General features: G+C 39.5%; 1 protein-coding gene across 1 annotated transcript; it reads left to right on the forward strand.

Moving 5' to 3' along the window:
- The first annotated feature begins 478 nt into the window (after positions 1-478).
- fam113 (family with sequence similarity 113) lies at positions 479-12,823 on the forward strand. Its single transcript, XM_023966047.2, has 9 exons — positions 479-807; positions 926-1,001; positions 1,078-1,157; positions 3,729-3,961; positions 7,421-7,571; positions 9,842-10,088; positions 11,173-11,220; positions 12,285-12,458; positions 12,538-12,823. The coding sequence occupies exons 2-9, from the start codon at positions 929-931 to the stop codon at positions 12,681-12,683; spliced, it is 1,152 nt and encodes a 383-aa protein (XP_023821815.1). The 5' UTR covers positions 479-807; positions 926-928; the 3' UTR covers positions 12,684-12,823.
- The last annotated feature ends 2 nt before the right edge of the window (positions 12,824-12,825 follow it).

Genomic DNA, 12,825 nt, shown 5'->3' on the forward strand with positions numbered 1-12,825 from the left:
ATTGCATTAATTTAATTATGAGTAATTAAATTAATGCAATTTTACTTGGGTTAAATTATTTGATAAAAAACACTTTTTTGTTTCTTTGTTGCTTTTCAGGTTTGTTGTGAAGTAAAATTGCATTAATGTAATTATGAGTAATTATAATAAAAATATAAAGTGTTCTCCATTGTTCTTAAAATAATTATCTACACAGACTGGTATGTTGTATATGCATAGTGATGAAAATTCGCATTTGTAGTGCATTGGCATGGTTACTTCAAGGTCTATTGTTGAGAAAATAGTGATCTTTTAAATAAAGTTAGGATGCCTTTATTTGATGCCGATTTTGTTTATCAAATTCTTGTTTTTTTATTCTATTGTGTGTGTGTGTTTTTTAACAAATCGAACAATGTAAATGAAATCAAAGCGGATGTTTTAGTTTTTCAAAAAAATGTATGTAGAATATTGTAAATAAAAATGGAAAATTCTGACATTCTCTAAACGCACCATCGAATCTAACGCACCTGCTGGTTTGAACCAACGGCAGCGGATTTAAATTTAAACTTACCGCTAAAAGTGTAACGTAACCGCTCTTATTTGTTGTTCTAAACTTCTGAGAACGGTAACAAAACTGGAGTTCGTTTTTTAAAGGATACAAGATTTTTTTCTGCGCTTCAGAGTTAAAAATCCCCGCTTTTAATGGTCAGTCAGCAAGTCGCATTAGCTAAATAGTTAGCATAACAACGTCGGGTTTGATTTAAAAAAAAAAAAAAAGACGAGGCTTTTTTTATGCTTTGCTTTTTCTCCCTCTAAAGACAAATACGGGTACGTATTTCAAACAAAGTTATATTGATCTGAAGCTACAAAACTTTTAATTTTCCTGTACTTCCGTTCATCCGTAAAGTAATGAGGGAGTAAATCGTCCAAAATGTATTTTTTACAGACAATGAAGACCGTTCGACACCAGCAGGCCTGCCAGCTGCTCCACAATAAATTTGTAGTGGTTCTGGGAGACTCCAGTGAGTAACTTCAGCTCCAATAAACTCTAATTTTCCAACCAAGTGTCCTGATTATCGTTATGTGTTTGTGCTCCAGTTCAGCGAGGTGTCTACAAAGACCTCGTTTTAATACTACAGAGCGACAGATATCTCACCCAACGGCAACTGAAGAGCAAGGCAAGTGCTTATGGATTCTTTACACCTCAAATTGTCACTTTTTATTTTTTATTTTGTCCACATCATGGTTCAGCTGTAGAGACCTAAACCAGCAGGGACCAGACGCTCCAGAGCGTCACGTGACTTGTTTTCCCTCCATTCTAGCTCATTGGCTTTGAAGGAAGGAAAAATGCCAACGATTTTTTTTTTAAAATAAAGTTTCATGTTTTAATTATGACATTATTATTATTATTACATTTTTAATCTGTCCCAGTGGGACGAACTTATTTGACACAGGTTGTATTTTATTTTGAAAGGAATTTGTATGTGCCGGTATCAAAAGAAAACAAAATTGAGAATTCTTGTATATGTATAAAATATATAACACCATTATAATTCAATTATTGTAAATATTTAAAACTACAATTTGTAAATTTAGGCCCACAAAAACATAAAGTGTATTTTTTACAATTTCTAGTTGGGACTTTGCAGCTCTTGCTGGGGTTTTGGTTTATAAGAATCTGAACCAAATGGTTGTAATCTATAAAGTCTGTAGGTAAAAGATCTTGGTTAGAAGTAATTTAAATTCTGATCATTTTTATTCTTATATTTATGTATAAATGTATTTTATCAAACTAAATAGGTTTTTCAAGGGAATACATGAGAAACATTCATGTTTAATGAAGTGGCGGTGACTCAGTCATTCTCAGCTCTTGTCTACCCGCCCTAAAGATTGCAGAACAGTCACATTCTCTCCACTTTCTTTGACAAATATACTTTATTTGCTGTGAAAGTCATGCTTGTGTACACAGTGTTTAAGCGTGACTCCTATATACTCATGATCACATATTTAAAGACTCACTCCAATGAAAATCCTGCTGTTTTCTTGTGTTTTTACAATGTCTTATAGCATTTCTTCACCAATGAAGGCCTTATAATGAATAATTTAATAAAATCTTTTTTTCAAATCGTGATGGATCCCGCCAAAGTCTTCCTCTCTGCTACCATTCTGAAGCATTCACTTGCAGACAAATATTCATTAACGCCTTTATTTTCCTCATCTGAGCTGCCGTCGGACTCAAAACTCTGGCAGAATATTGAATATTACTTGCAATTTTTTATCTATTTTTACTGGCTGTGCCAATGTTGGCTTGTGAGATGTTTTAAGCGAGCATGAGATGGTGTAAACAGAAGGCTGATGGTAAATTACCCAAAGGTTATCTTTCCACTACTCAACTTGGTGAAAAAACTTCTGCTGAGCTTTTGCTGATTTGCAGAAAACGTGTCTTAAAAAACGACCCAGGACTTTTTATTTTGGCTAAAAACTGCATAAACATGATTAAAAGACCCCTGGGAACAATTTTCCAATACAGTTGTAGCGGCTGCGAGCTTATGAGCCGCTAGAGAGGCTGCGACAGGTCCTGTTTGCGACGCGCTCCACAAAAAACTATGACCATGAAATCCACTTTTCTTGTGTGTCGTGATTTATTCCACTTCATTATTGCCTCAGATGACACATGTGGTACGATCCATTTGAAAAGTATTGTACATAATCAAGTGTAAAAGCGGTCAACAAAAAATACTGGGCCCTGTGCACCCTCTCTGTATCAAACCAACAAACCAAACTAACACAGGTGACACGTGCGCCTAAATGAGATCTTAACTAATCACGTGACCAAAAAAGGGAATTATATACAAGCATGATAATGGCGACATTACAGTAAACACTTGTTTTGCGCGGGGGTTACGTTCCAAAAAGAACCCGTGATAGGCAAAATCCTTGAAGTAGAAACCTCTATTTTTTTAACAAGTATTATACAAATAAATACTCTATTATACATTGAAAAGAAAGAACAAACCATTTTACAGGCTCAAGCATTTGTTTCACAAATCAAAGTACTTAAGAAAAGTTTTTTCAACAAATAACTTCTGTTCTGTACTGTCAAATAATAATTTTAATCATCAATGTGAACAGAAGGCTTCAAATTGCGGAGATTAGCCCCGCCCACCGCGACCGAGTAATTGGATTAAACGGGAGAAAATTAGAAATGATTATGAAAAATATACAAAGTACAGTGGGACAAATAGTGACTCAGGTGTATTTCACTGATCTTTAGACTGAGCCGCTGCATCCTGACTCCAATCTGCAGTGTTTTCTTCTGTTGAAGCCCGCGGTGCAGCTGTGTTTGTTCAGGAGAAGAACATAGTGATTGACAGTTGTTGTCGCTCTTTTTTCTATGGGTTTTAGAGAAACTCCAAATTGCAAGATGATTTGCACGTACGTGTTGTAAATTTGGCGAGCTGTTTTACTTATGTGTACATATTAAACTGCAACGTTATTGACGCACAGGTAGAGAAGAAGCAGAGTGACTTCTTAGCCAATCAGAATGCAGAACACAATACACGATGCAAATCCGTGAAGTAGCGAAACCGTGAAAAGTAAACCATGTTATAGTGAGGGATCACTGTAGAAGAAAATATAGTTGGAGTGGGACTTTACTGTGTATCAGGTCACTAACACAAGAATTTGATGACCATAGGGTAAAAATAACCATCCGTCTTCTGCTTGAACTCAAACGTCTGTCTCCTCAGGGGGAGATGAGCTTCGAGCAGGACTGCCTGGTGGAGGGGGGCTGTCTGAACCACATGAACAATGGGACGGAGTACCGGGAGGTCCGGCAGTTCCAGTCGGACCACCACCTGGTCCGCTTCTACTTTGTGACCCGGGTCTTCTCTCAGTACATGGAGAGCATCATGGAGGACTTCCAGCAGGGCCTGAAACCAGACGTGGTCATCATCAACTCCTGCGTGTGGGACATTTCCAGGTGAGCGTGTTCAGCAGAGGTTAATGGGTAACCCAGTTCAGGAAAACATGCTTTGGTTGGGAGTTTACTTTTCCTTCAGCGTTGTGCAAGTTTGTCCAGTCAAAGGAATTTAAATACAACACATCTTTGTAAACTCCATGTTTGAAGTTCTCTTTTTATTTTTAAAGGGAGCAGTTGGTTTTTTTCTAACACAAACTGTTTAGGGATTTTAGGACTGAATAAGAATGTGAACGTTCATAGTTTTCTCTCCATTGACTGTAGAATAGTCTCTTTGATATTGCGGTTTACCTTACATCAGGGCTCCCCAAATCCAGGCCTGGGGGGCCGGTGTAGATACAACAACCGTTTGTGGTCCTTTGAGTAGTGCTGACATCACATTATTGGAGTGGCTGTCCGTTAGTCCGATGACGTATCAGATAGTGATTGGTCTGGACAAATTACGTCACTACCATAGAAAAAAATATTATGAAGTCCGTTGTTTCTATTAAAAAAAAGGCCGTTATTTCTTTTCTTTTTTTCTTCTTTTTTTCATTGAACTTATGAAGTCAGTTGTAAACGAGCAGAGCTCCGACACAGAGCAAGATTATCTTCTAAACATGCTTTTATTATTGTTATGATTATAATTAGGTCTATTGCAGCTGAACGGACTGCCGTCCGAACCCTTCTCCGGACCAAACACCGTAACAAACACACACCTGCCTGCAAACACGAAGTTACGAGACTCCAGCTGCTCATCAGAGACACGGTTCACTTGTGTGGAGCAGCAGGTTCATTCTAACAGTCACAGATCTTTTTACAAAGTGAGTTGTGGCAAAAATTCTCTATGAACATTACAAAGAATAATGTCAGACACAACTTATGAGGGAAAAGAACTTTATATTACAAAAGGTAACGTGAAATGAAAATATGTAGAGCCCAAGCAGATCTCCACACTACATAGTTTGTCCAAGTGGGGCCACCAAAGTGTGACTCGAAGGACCCCGAACGGTAGTTGTAGGCCGACCGGTTATTGTACCTATACTGGGGGGTATTCCAGGAAGCAGGTTATGCTAGCTCCCACGATAAGTTTGAGGCTAAGGAAGTTGATAACCTCAGCTTTCGGTTCCAGAAATGGAGGTATGATTCAGGGTAGGTCAAGTTACCATGGCAACTCATGCTCTGAACATAACCTGGTCCGGAGCAGGTTTAGTTGAAGCTTAGTTTGTTTACAGAGAGGTGAAGCAGTATGGCGTTTCCATTTGAAGATTATTTAGTCGATGAAGAAGCTCAGATAATACTTTTTCCCCCGTGAGAGGGTGATAAGACCACATATGGATGTTGGAAAGAGAAACGTTTTACTTTGATCTAACTTAATTATTTGTTTCAGGTAAGATAAATCATTTTTTTGTTAGGTCATCTTAAAAATAACACGTAGTTTTCAGACAATTATTTTCCTTTCGTTCAAATTAATTCAATTAAGTAGGTGTAACTTTGATGCTGCTGTTAGATCGGCACTGCAAGGGATTCTGGGATATCATTCCCTTTGCCTGTCTGGACGGATTTGGGTTTAAGTGTGGGTTTTTTACAAAATGTGTTAAGTTGTATAGCTGTTTTACTGTGTTTCACCGTGTTTTGCCGAGCTATTTTGTCCTACTATGCTTAAGTCTCTGCACCATGAGTGAGAGTGAAGGAGAGGATGATGAGTTTATATAGCACCCCTAGCACCCAAACCTGTTATGACAGTAATGGAATGTTCTGTGATTAATTTTCGCACTCCGTGCATTTTTTTCCGTTCTTTTTATTGTTATAAAAATGAGCATATCTGCCGGCTCAAACTTGGACATATGAAAGTTCAAGAAATATAAGTAATTAAGGTGGAAAAAAGATTAATGAAGTAGTATGACATTTAGTTAGATAAATACGTAAATTTGAGTTGTATAAACAATTATTGAGTTTGAATAAATTTAACTAAATTATTTTTCAGCCGTGTTATTTTTTTGATGGACTTATAATTTCTATCCGCCGTCATTAAAATCTCAGACTCCGTCTGACTTCCGTCTCAAGTGTCGCGCTTTCTTTTTTTTTCTTCTCCACGCGTTTCCATGGTGACTCCAGAAATCGGCGATCTATTGAGAATGTCTTTATGTACCGTGCGTTAACCCAGGGTTACCAAGTCGAGCGTAATTACGCCAACTCATATCCGGTCTTTTGGAACCGACATACCCAGAGTACGCAAGTTCAGGCGGATTTCAGCCAGAGTTCAGGGTTAAAGTCAGGCTAGTTTTAACATGCTTCCTGGAATACCCCCCTGGTGTCCTACATGTTTTCCAACTAACCTGCCATTGAAGCTCCTTATTGGCTAAACACACCTGATCAAGGTAATCAGCATCACATAAGGCAGGGACACCGGCCCTGGAGGCCTGGATTTAAGGCCCCCTGCCTTACATGAACCCTGTTTCACTGTTTTTGTTTTTTCTTTTTTTTTCCAGCGCATTTTTGCATGCTTATGCTTTTTTTTTTCCTTATTAAACAGTGCGTCTGCATCTTGATTGGCTGTTGGCCACTATGAATACATTTCTATGGGTGATGTCACACTCATGTCCCGTTTTTTTCATACTGTTGATGGTTCTCCCTCAACAGACTTCCTGTTTGAAAACAAAAGAAATCTACTGACTGAAACATTTATAGAGCCACTCTGATGAAGATGGTGTTTTTAACCTCTTGCTGCATTAATCTGATGATGAGGAGATTCATAAGGAAAATTCAGCTGGAATTGCTTTTCTAAGCATTTCTTTATTCAAATTGTGAATCGGGAGGGGTTAAAAAAATCCAATTAGAAAAAGCTTGAAGCTGTGATGTAGAAGCTACAATCAGCCACAAGCTTCCTGCTCCATTCTGATGCATCCATTTCCTAACAAATAGATCCACGTACATCTCTGTTTTCCTCGTCTGAGCTGGAAGTGATGGGAAGTGGGGGTGGGGTTACTCTGCACCAACAGTCCCGCCCACAACTTGGAGGGTAAATTTCAGATAAACTATTGCCGCTCTATAGAAACTGTCCTAGAAACGACACATATTTTTTTAATTTAGGCTAAAAAAGGCATAAAAGTCCACTGGGAACACTTTGAAAATGGATCAAAAGATGATCAGAGTGGAACCTAAAAGAATTGGTCAAACAATGTTGGTACTATGATTAAGAGTGAATAACAATGTTATCTACATTATAATGAAGTCATTGAAGTCAGCGGAAGTCATTATTTTGTCCCTTATCGAGGATTTTCACTGCAAACTCTTATTTTTTATATATATATATATATATATATATATATATATATATATATATATATATATATATATATATATATATATATATATATATATATATATATATATATATATATATATATATATATATTATTAATTATTATTATTTTTTTTTCATTTTTGTGTGCGTTTTTGTGTGTGTGTTTGGTTGTGCAGATACAACTCCAACTGGTTGGAGGACTATCAGGAAAACCTGCACCGGTTCTTCGGGGAGCTGAGCTGCGTTCTGCCTGAGGAGACGCTGGTCATCTGGAACCTCACCATGCCTCTGGGGAAGAGCATCAGAGGCGGCTTCCTGGTTTCTGAGGTAAAGTAGCACCAGCAACAGAAAATGACACGCTTTTCAAACTTCAACCATTTACTAGTGACGGCAAACGGAGCCCGTGTTGCTCTTCCTGAAGCGGTGTGTAAGGCAAGGCAAGGCAAGTTTATTTGTATAGCACAATTCGTACACAAAGTAATTCAAGGTGCTTCACAAAACAGAAAAATGCATCAAAATCACAATACATCATAGAAATTATCAACGTAAAATTTACTTTAAAAGAAAAGAAAAGAAAAGATTTAAAAAGAAAGGAAGGAAAGAAAAGTGCAGATAGGACCTTTCAGTCATATACACGGCTAAACAGAAATGTTTTAAGTCTAGATTTGAACATGAACACAGAAGAGGCCTGTCTTACGACTTCAGGGAGGCTGAATATTGAAACGCTGATTCCCCTTGTTTAGTTCTGACTCTGGGAATCAACAGGAGTCCGGTCCCTGAGGTCCTCAGAGTACGAGATGGTTCATATGGCACTAACATGTCAGAGATGTACTTTGGTGCGTGGCCATGGAGAGACTTGTATACAAGCAAAGCTGCTTTGAAGTCTATTCTTTGAGGTACAGGGAGCCAGTGCAGAGACCTGAGCACAGGACTAATGTGATCATACTTCCTGGTTCTGGTCAGGAGGTGTAGCAAAAGACGGGTGTCACATGGTCAGCGATGTTTGAACATCCTTGCAGTTTTCGCATTTCATTTCATTTCATTTGAGGATGTTTGTCTCCTTGTCTGTGGGTGTTGGTCATCGGCTCATTAAGTTTCAGTGCATTCTGAATCAATAGCCGCAGTTACATGTGCAAAATATCTTGATCGGATCAATGGTCGGGTTAAAATTCACCCGTGCACATGGGCACAGAGAACCTTTTTCCGATTAGAGCTCTGCTCGGACACACGGTTCTCCTGAAGCCGGCAGCCGCTAACCCAGAGCGTCGGGACGGATCACAGTCCATCCAAGTCTCCCACACTTAACAAACAGCAAAACGCACACGTAACAAAGCATCCTCCCCTCAAACACATTAATAAATCCGGCTGCTATGCTCAGACTCTGAGACACGGTTCAACGTTCTTTCCGATTACTTTTGCCCATGTAAACGCAGCTACTGACAGCTTGACAGATTTGAGGGGTTTGATCCCACACCAGCTACCAGAATGCATCACAGCACAGATTTGGACAGTGAGAGTTAAAAAAAATAGAAGAAAAGAACTTGTCATCCAAAATCAATCACAACTGCAGAAGCAACGCTTCAGGCTTCCACGGCATGCGTTAATTTCTGATAATGCTCACTCTGTTGGCCATTAACCCTAACAAAATATGCTGCTTTTCTCTGTGACGGAATCCCCTGATTTACATAGATTGCGTAAACACTTCACTACTGCAACATGTGGCAAAGCTGCTCCCCTCTCTGCTTCAGAATCCTCTGGAATTATTAAACGCGTCAATATTTTAAGGCTTGCGGTCGTTGAAAGAATGTCAAGGCTGGAGTTAAACTGTGGTGAGTTAATGATTCATAGGAATGTGTTTCCTAGTATGGGAGAGAGTCTTTATCTTGTTGAAACGGTTATTTGCCATGAATGAACAAAACGCTTGAATGACCACAAAGACGTTTCTGGTCTCTCTTTGTGGTCTTGGGATTGAGTGTTTCAGGTGTGCTCCTTGGTTGCTGGGACTTGAGTTGTCCACCAGATGTCACCGTCATTGACGTCTTGAAGCTTTGCATCCTTTTCAACAGCATGGTTTGGAGAACCTCAGTGATTCGTGAGGCTTCACTTGCCCACCACCACTGATTACGTTATTAATGTAATTCCAACGGATTCTGATGTTGAGAAAAGCGGCGCCAGAATCAGTTGGAATTGCGTTATTTGTGTAAATGGTCAAACAGTTGCGGTGATTCAAAGAAGTTCGACCCAGAGTTCAAGGTTCAATGATCATGTGGTGGTGCAGTTCAGGGAGATCATGTGATTCCTGATTGGTTGAATGATGTGGAAACATCGTAACCAATCCTTCTTGATTAAAAAGCTTCGTGGTTTGATCTGAGTATCGTTGGCGTTTCACTACATTGCTTCAAATTCATGATGTAAATTCCAATTTTTTTCATGTTATGATGTCATTATTGAAAGTCTGTCATACGACCAACAGAGTTAAAAAAAATTCTTAACTTGACTTGATTAAAACAAATTTTCTTCACAGATTTTGTTTAGAAAACTCTTAATTCCGCATTTCTCTTGTCTACTCCAGCTTTTTATGTTGTGTTTTTGTTCAGATTGAGCACAAAGCCCCACAGCTCCGTTACGATGTGATCGAGGCAAACTTCTACAGCGGGACTCTGGCCGACGCCTACCAACGGGACGTTCTGGACCTCCACTTCCACTTCCGCTTCTCCCTGCAGCACCGCACCAACGACGGTGTCCACTGGAACGCCGTGGCCCATCGCAGCATCACCTGTCTGCTGTTGGAGCACATCGCCCAGGCCTGGGGGGTGCTGCTGCCCGACCCGCTGAGGACCGTGGGTGAGGAGAGAAGCTGTTTGTTCCCAAACTTCCACCATTCCATTTCCATTTGGTTGTAAAAAAAAAAACGTTTTGGAGCCACAAATGAACACGTATGAATCCTTTGAAGGTTTTTTTGTTCTTCCATTGAATCAGAGTCATTAATGGAGAAGTTTTAAATCCTGTCACACATGATTGATTAGTCGACCATGAAGGAGGCGTGGCTAGATCACAGGCCATGAAAATAAACAAAAAAATTGAAGAAATATTTAAAACCCATCATCCTTGCCGTGAAGAACGTCACTTGTTCTACCACGGTCCTGGTGAATACTCCATTCTGATTGGCTGCTGGGTGTGCATTAAGAATTGATAACCGCACGGCTAAAAATCGAAGTTTCGGTCACCTAGCTTAAATCTTCTGTATCACTCTGCCGGCTTCTTTGAAACAACCTTTTGCTTCATCATCTGGACAAAAACGAGCGGTTAGAGGTGAACTTTCTCTCTGAACTGATGCTTTATTTAAACCATCGGAAAGATCGGCATATAATAGTCCGCTTTTTGTGAAAACGGGGATCCAAATTGGAAAAATAACAAGAATTAAGGACAAGAAACTGGTTGAATATTTATCATTTTTTTGTAAGTGACCATGGTATAAGCGGATTAATTGCAGATGAAGTGTGCATTATCAGAAATAAACACACTTCGTGGAAGCAACCGTCCGTCGGCTATTAACCGTTACATAAACGTGTGGTGGATATATAGATGGCTCTTTTGGAGCTGGTCATTTAAAAAACGTGGGAACCCCTGGTTTAGATCAATGTTTCTGATCAAAGTCTTGGTTTTGGCAAGGACCTTTTTAGGAGTTAAAACCGCAGACTGGACAGAACCCTTGTTACTAAACCAGAGACATTACGGAACAAAAGTGAAAATTCTACCAATAAAAAAACATTAGCATGAAAAACTGACAGAAATGGGTTTGACCTGGAAATTACTTTAAAGGAAAAACAATTCATGGATTTGATTAATCAAAATGGGATTTTTGAAAACCGTGGTATTCATTCATATTTGTGATTTTTTTTTTTTTCTTCTTTTTTTCTTTTTTCAGACATTGGTGACCGGCAGCCTCTTTCCATCACTGCTCCAAAAACTGCAGGTGAGTTTGAGTGGAGCTGAACTAATGCAGATACGCCCAAAGGAAGTTAGAGATGGTTTCTACCTGAACAATCCATCATTTCAGATTCTATACATTTTATCCCTTGTGCTATCCTATGGGGTCCAGATGACCCCACCCTTACTTTGACGCGTTCTCCCTACCATGACAAAGGTGGATAAAGGTGGAAAGATTTCATGTAATCCATGGACACCAGTGAAGATCACAAATCATTGAAGAAAAAAGGTTCAGAGCACTGTCTAGTGGGTCTAGATGACCCAACTCCCAATGTTAAAGTGCCTAGGATAGCACAAGGGATAAAGGAATGGTAGCAGGTTAGCTTACCGCTGACTTTCATTTCATGGTATTAATATTTCACTCCGCCAGTTATCTGAGACGTCCCGATCCGATCATGTGATCGTAAATCAGACTGGGTCCAGTAGTTTCAGGCTCATTTATTTATGAATGTATTTATTTATGATCAGCGCTACATATTTCAAGCTTATTACAGATAAATACTCTGCTAGAAGTCTGCATCTTATAGGAGAAAACAAACACATTGCAACATTTTCTTGGCACCAATCGCACAGGAATACGGCGCCAGTTTGAGCTGGAGGCGAGATGGTTCCAGATTCAGACTTCTGGAATCCAAAACTCTTTAAATAAAAAATTTAAATAAATACAATTTTTAAATTGTCTGTTGGTTTGACTCGCCAAATGACCTAAAAGGGCACCTCTAAAAATTTTTAAAAAAAATCAGGTTTTAGTTTCTTTTAATGGGAAATAATACGACACGGCTGCCAAGGGGGCGTCTACAAAGCTCCAGAAAGACCTAAAAAAACTTTTTTGTTTGTAGTTGCACTATTTTTACTTAATTAAGCTTCTTCCTAAGTGTTTTTAAAGATACGATTAATATTAAAAAAAAAGTGCCTGGATCTGTTGTTTAATATCGCATTAGGACTCTATCTGCAGATATTCAAAATCAAATGGCTCTGTAGTTGAAGAATAAAACACAGGAAGACTTTATTTTTTGTTTCACCGTTTATTCTCCTTTTTTCCGTTTCCAGCACCGCTGAACTATAAGCGCTACACGGAGGAGTTGTACAGCGATTCTCTTCCCAGCAGCTTCCTGTACTTCGAAAGAGGAGACCCACAACTTCGGGAGACTACAGTAGGCGGAGCTGGCGCCGCGCCCAAGCCGCTGTTCCCCAGGCAGACTCCAGCCCGCTGGGCCAAAAGAGGTGAGCAGACGTTTCACGCCTCCATCCAGACAAATGGTGTTAAAGAGGATATGAAAACCTTCTTCAACCTGTCGCTCAGGCTCCAACTCCAGGCCTCCCTACTGCTTTGAGCCTTACGGAGATCAAAACCCTCCCCGTGTGGTGAGGAGCCGAAACGAGAGACTTCACTACGCCCCCTACGCCCAGCACAGACCCAGGCGCTGGACTCCCCACGCCTACTACTGAAGTACCACACAACCCGTCTTGTAAACTAGTAGTATTTTTGGTCAATGGACTTCCATTGATCGTTTTAGTTCTTCTTCCCCATTTAGTCATTTCAAAGTTTGTGTATTTAGATGACAAATAAAAACTGTTTTGCTGATGCAGA

Source organism: Oryzias latipes, chromosome 18, assembly GCF_053564925.1.
Source record: "Oryzias latipes strain Hd-rR chromosome 18, Olatipes_Hd-rR_3.1".
Taxonomy (NCBI): Eukaryota; Metazoa; Chordata; class Actinopteri; order Beloniformes; family Adrianichthyidae; genus Oryzias; species Oryzias latipes.

Bases quoted from the DNA above. Each gene is read 5' to 3' on its own strand.
- fam113 (XM_023966047.2), top strand. From the start codon at position 929: ATGAAGACCGTTCGACACCAGCAGGCCTGCCAGCTGCTCCACAATAAA. The intron at 3,962-7,420 runs GTGAGCGTGTTC...TTGGTTGTGCAG, and splicing joins TGCGTGTGGGACATTTCCAG to ATACAACTCCAACTGGTTGG. The intron at 10,089-11,172 runs GTGAGGAGAGAA...TTCTTTTTTCAG, and splicing joins CGACCCGCTGAGGACCGTGG to ACATTGGTGACCGGCAGCCT.